This window comes from Cyanistes caeruleus, chromosome 1, assembly GCF_971803275.1.
Source record: "Cyanistes caeruleus chromosome 1, bCyaCae1.hap1.1, whole genome shotgun sequence".
Lineage (NCBI taxonomy): Eukaryota > Metazoa > Chordata > Aves > Passeriformes > Paridae > Cyanistes > Cyanistes caeruleus.
Genome location: NC_141701.1, coordinates 79,479,908 through 79,498,308, shown reverse-complemented (window position 1 = coordinate 79,498,308; position 18,401 = coordinate 79,479,908). Strand labels below are relative to the sequence as shown.

At 33.3% G+C, this 18,401-nt stretch overlaps 1 protein-coding gene across 6 annotated transcripts in view; it reads left to right on the top strand.

Annotated features, from left to right (window-relative positions):
- CDH10 (cadherin 10) overlaps positions 1 to 18,401 on the top strand; it is a 93,633-nt gene that overhangs the window by 47,841 nt on the left and 27,391 nt on the right. For all 6 annotated transcript variants that reach the window (XM_023922147.2, XM_086898813.1, XM_023922150.2 and 3 more), the window contains one exon: positions 13,264 to 13,558. In XM_023922147.2, the coding sequence (XP_023777915.1) occupies positions 13,264 to 13,558 (295 nt within the window). The remainder of the gene's footprint in view (positions 1 to 13,263; positions 13,559 to 18,401) is intronic.

The following is an 18,401-nucleotide window of genomic DNA, read 5'->3' as shown; positions in this document are numbered from 1 at the left end:
CACCATATGCCTGAGAGCATTGTCCAATGCTTCTTGAATTCTGGCAGGCTAGCTTTACCTAAATAATTTAATGAAAACTATCTGGTTTTGATACAAGAATGAATAATATTATTTGACTTCTCCATTTTCCTTTTGAACATTGATACTTCAGTCCAAGCCATTTATCAATTCATTGAGAAGCAGTAAATGAGACTGAGGGGTCAATATGGTTGTGCTAGTCACAGAGGTAGGTTTCCTACCACTGCTTTTCTCAGTATCTGAAAAAACTATTTTTTAAATGGTAAATTTTAATTTATATTCTAGTAATCCCAGTAGCAGTCCCAGTAGTCTGCAATTTTGAAAATAATTTCTAAAATAGATAATTCTCATCTGTGTAAGCACAAAGTGAAATAACATCAGTCGTCAGGAATCTTTAGAAGGAAGATAGTCTAAATTATGACCATACTTCCTGCAGGTGTAAAATCACCATTTTGCTGCCTTGATGAAGAACAGCTATTGCTCTCTTGGGTGGTTTTCATTTAGAATTTGTATCTGATCGTGCATTGTACTTAAAACAACATCATGCTTCAAAATAGCATAAGAAACTGGGAAATGGTTTAATCTGAGCTTTCCAGTTCCTTTCAGTTCAATTTATCTTTCTGCTTGTCACAAAAAGATAGTCCAAAAGGGAAAGGACTGATAAAATTGAAATGATTTATATTCAAAGCCACAACTCAGGAAAAGTAGAGTCCGCTTCATCACAGAACATTCATTCACTCAGGGAATTAAAAAACATAATATAAAAGACAGCTTTACAAATGTTTGACCTATACCTTATTTGAAATTATAAATGTGTAAATAGCCAATAATTTCATCAGCAATTCAAAGGCTGATTCTCCTTAGGCACTTTTTTTTTCCTTCTCTTGTTTTTTTTTTTTTTTTTTTTTTTTTTATTAAATCAGATGCAGATGACCTTTTAAATATCCTGTATACACAGATAGCAAGGAAGATCTGGGAGTAATACTGTGGAAAAATTGGTGACTTGCAACAAAATACCCATGAGGGAGAGAGTTCTAAAAAGTTAAAAGTTGATGTTTACCCTTTTAAAATGTCTTCCTGCTGGAAGGTTTTCCATATAAATATAAGAGTGTTTTTGTCTCTGAAGATAATTAAAAATAAGCTGAAGCAAAAAGACTGTAATAGTAAGTTTTTACAAAGTCTCTAATACCTTTTGTTTTGAGGCAGTAACTATCTGAAGTCCCTGAAGACAGAGTAGGATTTGCTTGCAGGAGTAAACAAGTATTATTGTCCAACTCATCAGTGCTATTTTCTCAATTATTTCTGTTTCTTGAGTTTTTTCAATAGCTGTTTACTTCAGAGCATTAAAAGAGGAAAAGACCACTGAGGGAAAAAATTAGCCTTTAATTTTACAATACTTTGGTCAGTAGAAATTTTAAATATATAACCCTAGATGAGTTCCTAATCTCTTCAAGCCTGAGAACAGAAGCTGTCTTGTTTTTGTTTCAAAGATGGAATTCACAGACCATTCAAATGCTTGAAAGGCAAATACAAAGGTACCTTACACTTCTGAACACACTTCAGAGCTCAGAAAATTATTAGTGAATTGTTAGGAGGCTTGGTATATTAAAGAGGCATGCATAAACAGATTTATGCAAAAAGCTAGATGGAAAATATGTGCTGAACAAAGAACGCTAACATTCTGGGATATTCATGGTATTGTAGTTTTTAAAACAAAGAAGTTGCAGAGATTGCTGCCTGCACTTTAGACTCAGATGACTGGGCATGCAAAATTTGAGTTGGGAAAAAACTCTCCATACTTGCAAGAATACGTAACAGCTGAAAAAACCTTGGTGCTCAACAGCAATTCTGTTCATCTCTTCTGTAACCCCTCACCAAAGTTGCAAAAAAGGCTTGCTTCTTCATGTTGGCTGTGCCTTTCTTCAGTTTCCTAGGTCTGTGCTCTACAGTGCAGTTATGCTATCTGGATTTAGAGTTATTGTCTTACACACAATGCAGACCTATACCAAATTAACTTTTCTGGTGACATTTTCATTTAGGCAGTAGTGTACTTGCTCTTCCTGCCTTTGAAATTGTATTCCTTCAATCCTACCTTTCCTTTAAACTTGCTTAAATATGTATCTCAAAGCAGTTGTGGGGGAAGACATAAGCAAATTAAGCTTTCTTTTGGTGTAAAGTTAGGAGTAATCATACTGTCCTTCACTGCCAATGTTTTGTTGATCTGAGGTTTTTTTAGGTTCTGGTTGGTTTTTTGTTTGGTTTTTTTTGAGAATATTAGCGCTTTCTTAACAGCTCTCAAGAAAATGACACTTATTTACACAACAGGAAACAGAGGTTAGACATGATGATTTGGAATATTTCTGGGTGAAACTGGTGGCAAAAAAAGCACAAAGGAAAACAAACAAAAACCCAGAAAAAAACTTACTTGGTAGAAAATTTTGGAAGACTGCATGATACCTTAGAAGTGATCATGTGGGATACTACATTCAGGAACAGCTGAGAAAATACTCTTCCTGGCAATTTGGTTTAGATACTAGCTTGTTACAAAAGTGCTTTTCTTGGTTTTATTCATAAAATGTTTTAATAGTTTTCTTAGCAATTATATGTAATTTACATGTACATATGTTACAATATAGGGATTAATAGAATAAATTACACTTGATATGCAGAAACAGGAAAAAGTAATACAGATTTCTTCTTTCTGTATTAAGAACTCCATCTTCTAATGACAGCGTTTGCATATCCATTTTGATGTATGACATTTGCTGTGAAGTATGCATCAATTCAAATTCCTGAGATTTGATGCTGATCATTTTAAATTCCATTATAAATCGTATCATCTGGAATTAAAAATATTTAAGAAATATTATTTTAAAATTAATGTAATAATTAACAACTATTATTACCTAGGCAATCTTAAATTGATAGAAATTATCTATCTTATTATTAGTTATGAAAATTACATATTTTAAGTTTTGGCAGTGAGAAGTTTGATTAATGGAACTCTGTGAGAGGTGAAGTAAATGGGGAGAGAAAAAGAGAATTCTATTTTTTAAATTTTGTTTTAACAAGTAGGAATTTAAAGAAATGTCATGAAAAACCATTTTGAGAAAGGAAACCGGAAAGAGAGTAAGGCAGTGTTCCAAGCAGTGTTACTAAAATTTGAGAAAAGTTTTAATGATGTGAAAGTACTTGTAAAAAGTGAAATTAAAGTGGCAAGTAGAATATATGAGCTTCAGGAAAGGCCACTTGGGTAGAATCATACAGCAAATAAATACATCTATGAATAAAAAAACCATAACTTTTGTTAATTTTTATAACTTTATTTGATTTAAATCTTTTACAGAACACCCCATTCCTCTTGTAATTTTAAAATACCTGTCCCTTGTAAGATCTACTGTGCAGAAACACAGCCACATTTTTACACATTTTTGCTGCTGAAGATGCCATAGCGTACTTAGAAATACCTCTAGCAATCAGCAGGATGTCTTAGGTCATTCAAAAAAGGATAATGAGACTGCTATATAAATAATACAGTTGGAATATAAGGAAACTGCTTAATTATCTATTAGTTAGGTCAGGTTATGTGACAGACCATTCTCCATGTGCCAGGAGTGGCATGTTGTCTACTAAAACCAAGTAAAATAAATGGAATAGCTAGAGGACTGCTGATGGCTGTGACACTGGGAAGAGCTGCACAGGATTAACCAAGGTTTATCATTTAAGAATAATGGAAGAGATTTCAGTAATACTGATGTATTTCCTAGGAAAGGATAATGACATGCTATAGAAAACAAAGTCATTAAAGGAATAAGGAATGCTATTTCAAGGGCCTGTGAGTCATAAAAGAGAATTAGGAAGTTTTTTAGGGACAGTTTAGAATTCTTTTTACTATCGAAAGAAGAAAGTAGGAGCAAGTAATACACAAGGCAAGAGCTAAAGTTTCATGGAAATGAACTAATTCTGGGGAAACAAAAGAGAATGTAAAGGATTTCTTTTGTCCTATAGACAAAACATAAAACTCCACACAAAGAAAATGAAACACCAGCAGCATAACTAATATTGGTTACACTTTATTGGTAATTAGGAAAAGAGAGATTAAGGGCGCTTTTGATGTCTTACAAATGTCAGCAAATGTCACAGAACTTTTATGGAAATATGGCTAGGCCTATCAGCTGATTACCAGAGTTCACACAAGTTAGAAATTATTATTCATCAGTGATGTACTCCACAGAACAATTTTTTTTTGAAACTAGCAAGTTTCAGATTTGCAAGGGAGAACAATTACTATGGAATACAGTTCTGTATTTGTATCAGTCAAGATAAGGATGGGCTTATTTGTCTCCAGCAAAAGTATTTGAGGAATAGAGTTCACTGGGGTGGATTTATGTATCACCTTAACATGTGATTCTCTGTATGATTTGTGCCATGATTTATATCCAATTTATTATTTATTTTGGTTATTTTGGTATTTTGCACTCTGATAGTTGAATAAAATATGCTGCTTTGGTAGGAAAACTTTAAATTGTAATTATAGCTATGTACACAGTGTTAATAGAAACACTATTAAAATCAATAAAATTTCATTATGTGATTGTAATTCCCTATGAATTGGGATGTCTACAAGGTGTCTACAAGACACCATTGTGGATAAATCCCCAAACTGTTTCCAGGAATTTAGCACACTGGGATTGCACTCTTAAATGCCTGTATAGTAAAGCATGAGGTGCGGGTAATAAACACAATGAGTTAAAGGCCTGCATACAGCTGCAGTACTCTGATTTTGCTGGGATTATGGATATTTGGTAGAATGACTTCCTTGACTGAAGTGTTGAAATGGATGGATACAGACTTTTTAGGAATGATGGGAAGGGAAAACAAAGAGAGGGAGTTGCCCTTTGTGTGAGAGAGCAGCTAGAGATGCAGCTCTGCTTGGGGATGGGAGAGAAGCTAATGGGGAGTTTATGGATTAGGATTAAATGGAGGACAGGCAAAGGCAACATTATAATAGGTGCTTGCTATGGGCCACTTGACCAAGAAGAACAAGTGGATGAGGCTCTCCAGAAACAGATAGAAATGACATCAAATTCACAGCAGGCTAAGAGAGGAGATCCTTCCTCTCTGCTCAACACTGGCAAGGCCATGCCTGGAGTGCTGTGTCCGGTTCTAGGCATGCCAGTACAAGAGTTGGACTCACTGGAGAGGGTACAGCAAAGAATGATTAAGGCACTGGAACATCTCACATATGAGGAAAGGCTGAGAGAGCTGCAGCTCTGCACCAGAGGAGAGAAGGCTCGGGGAGATTTTATCAGTGTGCACAAACACCTGAGGGGACAGTACAAAGAGGACAGACAGAGGCTTTTCTCTGAGTAGCCCAGTGATAGTACCAGAGGCAATGGGCAAAAACCAGAGCAAAGAGGTTCCTCTGAACATCAGGAAACACTTTTCTCCTGTGAGGGTGACAGCACTGGCACAATCATTCTGCAATGTAATTTTATGTAATGGTTTAAATTACAACTTCTTTATTTAGTAACTGGTATATAGATAAGATTTTTCTTGAGAATAGTATTCCCTAGAATAACAGATTTCATAATTTACTAAAGGAGGAGACAAACTTGATGGAAAAATAAAAATATGAGTTTCATTTAAGAGTTTACACATATTCCATCTCTCTTCTATCACTGATCTTCATTTAATGCCTTACCTACCTGTTTAGGGTTATAAGATTTCTCTCCTGGGTATATAATTCCACTGATTTCACTGTGATGTAAATGAGATCAGGTTTGATGGAGGACATCTTTATCCCTCATTGTTTTAATTGCTATGATTAGATGTAGTATCTATTCAGACTCATCAGAAGTCTCCTGAAATGTATGAAAAAATATGTAAGTTCTCTCCCTCTCTTCCCTTCTTTGGCATTGAATTTAACAGCAATACTCTATTAACATGGATATCACTGTTTTGGAGATTATTAAAATGTTTTTTATTCCTTAATTCTGATATATAGCCTCCACTTAAGTTGATGTTTTCCACTACCTGGGTTGGCAGACATTGTAATTCATGTCTGTGTAATAAGAGTATACATGAAGAGAAAATACACATATCACAAAGGTAGAAAACCTTCAAAGCTCTTACCAGTTGACATGTTACAATGATTTTAGATGGAAACACAGACAATCTTGTGTAACACATTTTTAAATGGCCTCCAGCAGTAGGCAAAATAAACCAAGCATCAATATTTTAAATGTGTTCTGCTTTCGTTTTAAAAAATTCAGTGCTTTGTATGTGCAGTGCAAATTGTATATTAGGATATATAAAAACTAAATGTTTTAATGGTAATTTTGTTAATAACTAGTCTACTTTAGGAAAACATATATGAGCATATATATAATAAATTAATCTTGTTTACAAAAAAAACCCAATCCTACAATTGGTTCTTACAACCACTTTTTTGTGATTAATGCAGAGAGTATAGGAATGAGTGGTGACTTTTCCTTAAAAAAACCCTCAAACTAAATGGACAAATCCCTGAGTTTTCAAATACGTGAAGCTATTGTGAATTCAGTGAAAGAAAAGTATGTGCTGTTTTAGCATATTTACCTTCCTATTCGACCAATCCCCTATTGGTGGAACAGGGAGATTGTTCTGGAAACTACTTAATCCTTCATACAATATTTAGTACAGATTTTTATTTAGTCAAAAAACAGCCAAAAAAATATAGCGCTTAAAAATCATGGATATTAAAAAAAACCTTTGACCAAGTGTGAGGAAAATCTTATCAGATATATTTTCATTCTGAGACCACAGGATAGTGTACAGAGACTACTTGTAGAAGTAGGAATGTAGGCTTGTGCCATATCAATTTCAGTAGGAGAGCCAAGCAATGTTTCTGTGTTCAGTCCAGAGTTTTAATGAATAGGGGCCTGAACATCTGCCATGGGTCAGGACTTTTTTTTTCTTTTTAACATAAGAGTTTCCTTCTGACTACTCATACCCAGACATGTATTGGAGGTGCCAGGAAATAAGGGCACTTTGGGTCTACTAGCACTTCTCTGCTTTCTGTCTTTACCTGATGTACAGACTGTATTTATTACATTAAAATTGGAAGACTATTTGCATATTGGCTTATGCAAGAACTTTTTGGTGTATGAAATTCAATTAGTCTCTCATCTTAGCTCAATGCTTGTGTGTCTTCTGGAGTGGAAGCTGCTACAACCTAATGAAGCTGAAACCTTCTTGTTCAAACTCTGAACATCAGCTAAAGACCTTGGCTTGGGGAGGGAGATTGAGTATTGGCACATTGACTTAGTGCATCTATTAAAGACCTTTTGCTGCTGCTCATATGAGCAGCATAAAAAAATCCTGAATTTCAAAAAACCCTGCCTTTCTCACCTGAAATCTAGGACTGTGACTCTTTCATTTAGAATAATCTACAGTAAGAGAAAAAAGATACAAATCTAGTGATAAAAAAAATATTTGTTGCATGGTTAGTTTCTGGAAATCGAGAATCTTAAAGATTGTATCAGTAGTGAAAATTGTAGGCAGCTGTGAGGATTAGAATTCTATTTATATGATAGATATTATTTCACTCAGGGATGTGGAAAGAAATGCTAAAAAAGTGTAATAATTTAAATTTATCTCATAGCATTTTAAAACATTGGTAAAAACAAACAGAAATTTTGAACATCAAGGAGTGACTGTGATCTTTATCAGTTAAAATTGTGGAAAATATTTTTATCTTTCCTTTTGATAATGAATCAAGTTAAGCAAATACAGTCTGAAAACAGTCCACAATGCCGACTGGTGTTTTTAATTTCTGTTTCTCGCAAAATAATTTCAGAGGACTCCTCATCTTGCATTACTTCTTGTGCTTCCACTTCAGTTTGCTCATCCCTTTTATTTCCCAGTCTCACAAAGCATCCTTTTTGACATCTGTATTTTTCCTTTCTGGCCGTCTCCTCTTAAAGTAATACACAATAGCACAGTCCGGGCAAAGTGACAATATAACTGAGTGAGAAAATTTAATGTGTGACATGTCTGAATAAAACTTAGTGTGAATTACAGAATCAGTGAAAAGAGTTGCTGAAAATGTTACCTTTTGGATAAATTTAAATAAGTGAACCTCTTTGTTGAGTAAAATGTGGCTTAAAGTCATGACTGTTAAATCTGCCAACTGTGAGAATACCACACAGGATATGAGCTGGTCTGAAAACCTTTAACAGTAAGTGAAGCTAATGTTAAACAACTACATCATTTAATAGTTCAGTTCATGATGCTTAAAATGAGTATCTCCATTGTGGGAATTCGATATCAATTATTTTTTGCTGACTTCATGTCAAATCTTCCCACTGTTGTGATTATGTTTAGAGACACAATCATCATTATTCAACTGAGTATCCTATCAAGTTGCCAATATTAAATGTGCACTAGAACACCAAATGAAATGGCAAATGCTTCTATGGTGTATGTTGGCTTTACATTGCTAATATAATTAGAAAAAAGCTAATAGGTTACTATTTGCCCTGAAATTTTGCTTCAGAATTAGGACGCACTCATGATACACTTATTTGTATAAAATCTAAAAGATAGAGTAATTCAAGAGTGTACTGAGGTCTTATTGTTACCATGATACTAGAATTAAATTGAAAAATTGAAACATTGACAAAGAAAGTAGAAAAAAAATTGCTGCATTATGCAATTAAAAATGACTACTATAAAGTAAGAGAGTAAGAGTCCATTTAGTAAGTTAATATTAAAATAGTCTGTAATTTTACGAAGACTGCCAAAACTATAAACTGCATTGGAAAGTGTCCTATACATTATAGTATATTAAATAAAGATGAAAAATAACTTGAACTGTATTAATGCCTACAGTAGGTTTTCTAACTTGAGGGAAGTTTCTTAATACAGTCATATCTGGTGTCAGTTATTTGAATACCAATCACTGAAAAATCATAGAGAGACTTCTGAATCTGAAATTCAAATAGAAATAGGTGTGACAAATCTTAAAGTCTTTATGTGGCATTGTCATAAATAATTTCAAATTCCAGAAGTGGCTTGTATGATAAAATAGATCTGACTAGCACAATCTTCTCTCTGTTTTTCATAGTAGTGTCTAGTCACTTTCTGGTAAAAATAGGATTAACACTTTGTATGCTATTAAAAAAAAAGTCCACCTGCTTTATACTCATTTTTGGAGATTTCAGAATTGAGTGGATTTCACGGGAGGAATGTGGACAGAACTCCCAAAATCCTGACTGGACAGGTTTGATTTGAATCATTGGATGTTAATTAACATGGATTTCCTGTGTTGTAATTTTTGAAGCAGAATTATTAGGTTGTCAAACTAAAGTCTTCTGAAAGTATTTTTACAAAAGTCTTTTACAGATCTAAAAAGTTACTGAGCTGAATTTGATTGGGGCATCTTATCATTTTATTTGTGATTGAATTTACCCTAAAGAAGGATGTAATATGTTAATTAACTCTGGGGATTTCCCCACAACTGAAGAAAAAGTAAATCTGTCTTTTAAAACCTGTTTTTGTCTCTGTCTTGGATTGGTAATTCAGTTTCATTTTTAAGTATTCACATAACACTCCATTTTGTGATCCTCCATAAATATTATCTTCTGTTTAACAAGAATTTCCTTTTTTACTTATATGCAGTCCTTCTGGATTAAAAAGTTTGTTCAACCAATTTAGATAGAAGATATGCAAAAGTATCTTTCATGGTAATTGCAATTCCTGTATGATGAAACAGTATTATATAAAATAATATTATATAAAATAATACTAAGTGATGTTCTGATTTCCTATAAAGTGAGAAAAAATATGCATAAAATACATATACCAGTGCAGATGAATAAGGAAGTATTTCTGTGGAAGAAGAGCAAGAAATTCACTGAAATAGGAGTTTGCAAAATATCAGTGACAGATATGAAAACAAAACCACATCTTCACAGCTGATCATTTTGTGCAATGAAATTGCTAAATGAAACAGATGTCTTTCCATTTCTCAGCTTGGCTGACATGAATCACAGATGCCCATTAGCTAAAATAACTATAGGAAACACTTTATACTAAAAGTAGCAAAGAAATATTTCACAGAACACTTTTCTAGTACTTGAGTAAAATGAAAAAAATTCTGCAGCACTGATTGACTAACAGCTCATGCATTTCAGAGATGGGTAATGATTCACCATACAGCACCTTGGGCAGTTTTTATTCGCCTTGATTCCTCTAGTAACATCTGGATTTAATTAAGAGCTAAAAAAACAAAATGAGAAGTATTCTCTTCCATTGTTTATATATACTACACATTTTCACCCATTGAATTATGTCTGGAAGACATGCTCATTTTATCTATAGCTTTGTTTTTCCTGATCACCCAAAAAGACCTGAAAGGTTATTTTGATTTTGAGGTTTTTCTACAGTAACTCTGTACTCTTAAGTAAACACATAAAAAATACTTTAAATTGGATTACCAAACCAAAGCCATCATCAATATTTTTTTAGAGAACATAGTGTTATACCTTAAAGTATTCTTCTAACAACATATGTTGGTATTCCTTTTAAACATGTTACTGTGAAGCGCAGCTCTTAGGTCCCCTGAAATCTTTGTGTAGATGTCTCAAAGTCTTATATTCATCTCCCTTTCCAGACTTGTGGCTAGTATATATCTGGGGAAAACAAACAAACAAACAAAAAATTCCCCAAACCACACAAGTAGAAAGTTTAAGTTTGGCAGAAGTACTAGGTTAATTATTTTCTGAGCATAAAAACCATTTTCAAATCACCGTACTAAGATTCACACATAGCTACAGGAGAGGCAGTGGAAAATCATCAACAACGATAGTACCTTACATATTAGACAAATAACTATGTTAAAAGATCTTTACGTGCTAAATTTGATCTAAATATTGTTGTTCAAAAGCTTCATATTTTTTACTGGAGAGATTTATTTAGTTTTCTCATTTAGTTCTCTTCACCACACTGTTCAGGCTTCTAGTGCCAGGCAATATTTTAGGGCACCAGAATATGATTATTGGGATTGCTAAATTATTTTTCAAGTTCCTGGCGTAGTTTTGCTAAAAATCACTCTCCAAAACAATTTCCATGCATAATTTCTCTGTTGATTTTGGCCCGACACTCTTACAGGGAACTGTTTGCATGGAGTCATGCTGCTCTAGAGACAATGCATTAGAATGGATTTTGCCTGGCTGCTTACTGGTTTCTGAGTCAAAGAACAGGCACTGCAGCACTGATTCACTATTGTCAACTTCTGTGAGAATAAATAATACCAGACCTGGCTTCGGAAAGCATCTGGGAAAACTGCAACATGCCCATTTAAAGACCCCTCCCAGATAGGAACTTATGTTTCTTTCACAGGTCGAAGGAAGAGCAGCCTCTTTGCATGCTCTTCATCATTCTGCTGTGAAAATATTTCATGGTCATAGACCAGCAGTGAGTTCCTAGGACCAAAATGTTTTTGAAGTGAAATTATATTCTAGGAAGACATGGAGAAGAAAGCACTCAAGGAATACTTACACTAAATGACAATTTCAAAACAGAACACAGCTTGAAAAATACTGTCAAGTCCCTTAAAAAGGTGAAAGGTCACAATTTTTGTGAGTCATCAAGGGAGGAGCATGAAGGAGTAAAGTTCACTTTAAAATTAATTCCTCGAAAGAGGTGTGAGAATGGCTTGAAACCTTACATTTGAAGTCATCAAGAGAAACAGAAGAAAGAAAAATATTTTTTTGCAAAGGATTTTTATTAACATCTACCCTCCTACTCTTTTTTTGCTGGAGTTTCCTATATTTTTTTTTTTATTGTAGAAAGAAAAGAATCAGTAAGACAATACTCACTTTGTAAAGTAAGCATTCATGTGTGTAGTGTAAGAAAAGTTTAATAGGTCTGAATACTTTTAGGTAGAAAATCAAAGTTCAGAACATGATAGTATTCAAATTTCTACCATGAAAGCTTTGATCCAAGATGCATGGTGAGTTCTGTCTGTTCCACATATATCAAGTCTGTGGGAAATACTCAGTGTTTGAAAATTTTTCTCAATGTAGAAGTTTACTGTTTGACTTTGGCTTATCCCACCAGTCCACTCTGTATGTTTGTTATCAGCACAAAAGGCAAGAAAAGAAGGAAGGGGGTTATTTATACATGTATAACATTTTTCATGATCTGAAATGTAAGCTTAAATTAACAAAAGCATGACTGAATATATTCTTACTGAAGGTCTAACTGATGCTGTTATTACATATGCAAATAATTATTTTTAGAAAGAAAAAAATGCACTAGTTCTTAAACTGGAATATTCTGATATTTGTTGGGTGTGATTTAAAAAAATATATTTGCACTTTATTATTGTAATAAGAGCTTCTACTTTATTTGTTCATTCTGCTGAACTCAAAAGTAAGTTTACAAAAGGAATATATTTTGTGGTAAAAATAAATCTGAGTGCCAGATTATTTCAGTTAATTATGGAATCAATGAGATTGGAAGGACCTTTCCAACAAGGTATTGAGAGAAATTATGCTAAATGTATCCAAAATATCAAATGAGCCATTGTCCACACTACTGTACTGAACAAAACATAATTGATTAAAGGCAGTCAGGACTGAAAAGTATACATGTGAAGTTTAACTTTATATGACTTAAATGATGGATGTTAAATCAATACTGAATGCTTAATAAATTTTAGTGTTTTTCTTTTAGTCTATTTATATTAGTTGAAGGAGTGCAAGTGATAATGACTTAAAATAAAATGTTCCCCAATTTTGGAGAAATATAAATAATATGAAATTAAATTTTTAAAACATTATTATTTCATGAATCCAGTGGTTCTGTTTTCCTTAATTGTCTTGTATTTAGCCCTGTTCTTTATCTGCTTATTGAATTTACAGCTAGCACGGCAGTTGTGAATTTTTAATAAGATCTCTTCAAGGAAAGAAAAGGTCAGTATTAACATAAAAAATCTTCTTTAAGAATGTGGTGCAGAGGTTTCTTAGCAGAGAACAGGTGTTGCTGAAAAAGCAAATCTTCCAGAACAGTGAAGTTGAAAGATTCTTGGAGCTAAGTTAGGAAACTGGCTGTCAGTCAGTGGTGAATAAAATTACTTTCTTAATGGTATCAACCACATTTGTTGCATACAGAAAAACTTAAAATATAATAATGATGTCTAAAAACCTTCATTATTTTCATTGCTTCTAAACAAAATACTGTCTTCTTCCATTTCAGCTTCATTCTGACCAGGATAAGGGAGATGGATCCCTCAAATACATTTTGTCAGGAGATGGGGCTGGTACTCTTTTTATAATTGATGAGAAAACAGGAGATATTCATGCAACTCGGAGAATTGACAGGGAAGAGAAAGCCTTTTACACCCTGCGTGCTCAAGCTATAAACAGAAGAACTCTGAGACCAGTGGAACCTGAATCTGAGTTTGTCATCAAGATCCATGACATCAATGACAATGAACCAACATTTCCAGAAGAAATTTACACTGCTAGTGTTCCTGAAATGTCAGTAGTAGGTGAGTTCTCTATACTGAGGCATAAATGCCTTTTCTTCGTTACTTGAAAAATTATTTCCCTGTCTTCTCAAAAGTCACTCATGTGCAGAATTCTACATGATGATTTAAGTATTTTTTATTTTGACATATTTGTTCAAATATTGAAATAGCACTTGGAACCAGATTTTTATGATCTGAGATCTGTGTCTACTTGGAATATCCAAATTATTGGCTTTACAGTTCTTTGGAATATAGAAATTATAGATAGTAGGTAGTGGTGAATCATCCTCCTCCTTAGGAACTGTTAGAATGACTAAATTAGCCTGTTGAAAGCTCAATTATTTTTTTTCTCTCATTTTCACTGGAAGTCCCCAGTGGCGATAGGCAATGAATGGAAAGCTGTCTCCACTCTCTCTCTGGGTGAGGAGAATTATATATTGACTCATGTACTGTTGATGCACTGTCTGAAGGTAGAAACCCTCTTTCTTTTCTTTTCTTTCACTTTTTTACTGTATAGACAAATCCTCTTGAGCTTTCACTTCCTCCCTTAACTCTATCCAAGAATGACACCGCCATGAATATTAAACAGCTGTTTAAGTTAATCTTTCTTCTTTTTGCAATGTATTTTCAGTTCCTATCTTAACTACAAAGTTGTGGGCTGGATCATACCAGCTGGTGAATTTTATGAACAGTAACATTTTGGAATATGAGTGCATACAATTCATTAGAAATAATTTTGAAAAACTTAAATATATATTGAGTTTCTTTTAAAAATTAATATTAATTTATTCATTGTATAACTGTAGCTACTGTAATACTAAATTCTAAAAATTCAGAAAATAAACAATAAATTCAAAATAATTTTTGGCTATTATTACTATTTTAATCACTTGCACTGCCTGAATAGATCAAACAGTGTTTTAGATGTTGAGATGATAAGTTTTTAAGATATTTTATATATACAGGTATTAATGATTTACTACTTATTTTCCCAGGCCTTGAAAAATGCTAAAAGAGAAAAAAATACATAATTACTGAAAGAAACTGTCTCAGCAAATCTGTGCAGCATTGTATGGAAGCATAATATTAATAGGTTTTTTATTCTTAATATTTCAATCTGCTTTCAGTTTGTGATTGAATCGTTTTTAAAATTCCAGCATTCAGCAAGTGGTTTTATTATAAAGGAAAATAAATTTAGAAAATAAAAAGAAATCTGACAGATGATTGTGTAGGACTGTATTGAAATCTCATCAAATCAGCCCACTTAAAGAGGAGAACTCTCTCCTTTTTACGTGGAAAAAAGAGAAAGTCTTCCACCTTTACTGTTCCAAAATCTAACAAAATGTAATACCAAATTACTAATGTACTGGTCAGTTTTCTAAATTTCCATAAGCATATACAGCTTTAGGCAGAACATCTTGAAAGTGCATTCTGAAAGAACATTGCTGCATCTTCTAGGGAAGCATATGGCAAGATGACAGTAGGGTTGAAAAAGTATGTCTCAGAATTTCCACTTTATTTCTCATGTTCTTTCTACGAATTCCAAAATGCATTGTTTAAAACATGATTTTGAAGATAGGAGAAAATTACTCAGTGTTTTCATTAAATACTATGCTATTATATAATACTAAGATATAAGCTACTGATTCTTCATTTCATCAGTCTCAATTCCATAAATAACATCTTTTTCTTTAAGTGTTCTCAGTCACGACATTATTTCAAGGCTTCTAAAGTATTCATACTACAAGATTCCAGTGTATCTGTACAGCTGTACATAGATCATTAAATTTAGAAACTGAAAAATATCAACATTAAAACAACAAAACAATGAGATATGATAAGAAAAATACTTAGAAAACAATAATTTATAGAAAAACAGAGCAACAAAAAACCAACTTGAGTGTATTTAGTGTGTTAACCTTGTATCTTGCATAAATAGCTGTGCTGAAACAAATGGACTTTATTTTGTCAATAAAATTATAATAATTAAGAGAATTATACCTCAGTTCAAATCTATCATGTACCTGGATTTTATAAATGCAGCCATTCAGCTGCTAGAGTGACTGACTGACTTCCTGATAGGTAGCATTTTCTTTTAACTTTTATTATTTTTAGCATTATGTCTGATCCCTAGAGGTATATATATTCATCTGTTGTCCATAAGAGAATGACGTGATTTTATAATAATATATTATCAAAGTTGATTCATTTCTTCATAACTCTAATTTAATTCTCCAATTCAAAAAAATCTACTCAGCAGTCTGAAAGCTAAAGGCTGAAAGAAGAAGGGGAGAAATCTTCTAAAAGAATAAGCTGCATAAAACTTCTGAGAAAAATAGTATTAGTAAGAAATGGTGAAGTCAGTATGTTAAAATTATTCACATTTTAGTACAATAATAATATATTACCACATAATTATTACAAAGTATTTTTAAGTTAGTAATTTTTCTGATATCATACAATTCAAGCATTTTTAGTACAGCAATTTACATGAGAAATTTATACAAAAAAGAAAAACTACATTTTTTATAACAATGTCACTTCTCCATTCAAAGGAAAATAGGAGGAAATTCCTACAATTTATATTTTTCTCTTTCTGGATTTTTTTTCTTTACTATATATATATACATATATATATATATATATATTTGGTTTTGGGTTTTTTTAGGTGTAGTTTTGTAAGCAGCCCATTACCTGCCCAGTACTGTTGTCCATGGGCTAAGAGACTGTTGGACTTGATGTAAGGAATGCAGATAGAAATTGCAGTCTTGGATGTAATTGCACTGTTCCATTGAATGTCCCCTGTAGTACTCACTTCCATGAGAATGTAGAAACACTTAATCTTTCTATAAATATCTGCAAACGTTAAGAGGAGTTTATGATATAAATATTTTCTCAGTGATTTGTGCCAGAAAGAGAAATCACAAAGCTAAATTACTATGGCACTTACCTGAGTAGAGATGAGTTACATGGTTCTATATAAAGTATGGTACTATCAGGACTGTAATATTTTCATTATCTAATCCGGAGTAGTCAATACGGTATGGCACTATGCTATATATTGGGAGTCTGAGAAAGAGAAATATTGCTGGGGCCACACCCTGCCTTCCCTGGGTCAGACCTGCCAAGCAGACAGAACTCCATGTGAAGGATTCCCTATCCTCCCTCTGTTCCACTTTGCTGAATGCAGTGACTAAAGGGATGGGGAGAGTGGTGACAAGTTCCTGCCCAGTCCTGCAGGTGCATCTGTCCCATGACTACCTCGCTGTCACAGGTGTTCATCTTTCTTCTGTTGCTCATTAAATATAGAAAAGGCAGACATAAATGGGCCAACTTCAGCATCTTGCTGCTGGGTCAATATCCTAGAAGAAAATGTATTCTCCTGAAGTCTTTGTACTGATTGCTGGATATTTCATCATTTTTCACTTTTTCCTTTCCTTACTTTCAGAGTTTATGACCCAGAATATTCCTGTGGTTCTGATGACAGTCTTCTTCTCTGTCCGTCATATTTTTTACCTATCTCTTTCTGCTCATTTGGAGATTTCTTTTCAGAACTGCAGATAGTCTCTTTTCCTCTAGATGGATTTTCCCGTGGATTTTGCCTATTAGTGTATTTTAGAAAAGTTTTCAGAACTCTCTATTTAGACCTCTTTTTATATATTTATATATCATCACAGACTATATATTCTCTAATCGTTCCTTATCCTTATTGCATCTTGTAACTTTTCTGCTTCTAAATGAAGGATATCAATACATGTTTCAGAAGATGTAACCTCCTTCTGGGTTTACTTCTGATGTACAGGGTGCCCTGTTGGCCTGTCATCTCTACCTCTTGTTACATGTTTTTCTTTCTCTTTAGACAGCAGTTAGAGCTGCTTAACTTTCTACCTTATCTTCTTATATACTCCCTCATTAGTGCTGTTCACCAGTTCTCAATGCTTAGTCCTCTCTGCCATGGAATTCATCTTACAACTTTTCCTTCTGGTTTCCTACTAACAAAGGTATTTAAAAAGATCTTTTTCATTTAAAGTTCTCTCAACAAACCCTTTTGCATCTTCTGACTTAGAATATTTGAAAAACTCAAACTATGATTTTTTGGATTTTTTACAAAGTTTGATTTTACTCTGCATACAAATCCTGCCATAAGGAGATGGACCAAAAAGTTAAAAAAACAAACAAAAAACCAAACAAACAAACAAATGCCCAAGATAAAACATTATTTTTTTTTTCAATGGCATCTTAAAAGAATTGAAATTATCCACTCCTGCGCTTGTTTACAATTTATTGCTTTCTAAGTTAAAGGACTACCATGTAGTCAAAGATCTTTCTGACATTGAATTCTCTGAATAAGCAGCCCTTTTCAGTTCTTTTCTGTATTCTGCAACTTGAAATAGATTATTTCAGAGGAAAATATGTGTCATTATTTCTGCGGAAAATAGGTGCCATTATTACCTGTCTTTTGCACTAGAAAGAGCAGAAATTTTCTATTAATTTGGCTTGTTATTTGTATGGATGATTTACTACAGAGGGTACTTGCTCTAGTTAAATATCACATAACTCAGCTGGGATTAAAGAAAACAAAGTCTAAGTTTAGAATCCAGCTCTATGGTGGATATTTTGTGGATTCCTTTTCCTAGATAATTATTTCCAGTGATTTTTATCTAATATGTATGCATCATAAATGAATTGTGAGGTCAAAGTCATTAATACTTGTATTGTGTTTGAAGATGCTTGCAGGAAACATCAGCAAGGGCCAAATGTATTAATTACTGTTATAGTCCTAGACCCCAGGGAGAGTCAAACACTGTAATTAAAGTTATGTTAAAAATGGCTTCTGAGAACCACAATAATCTGAGAAAAGACT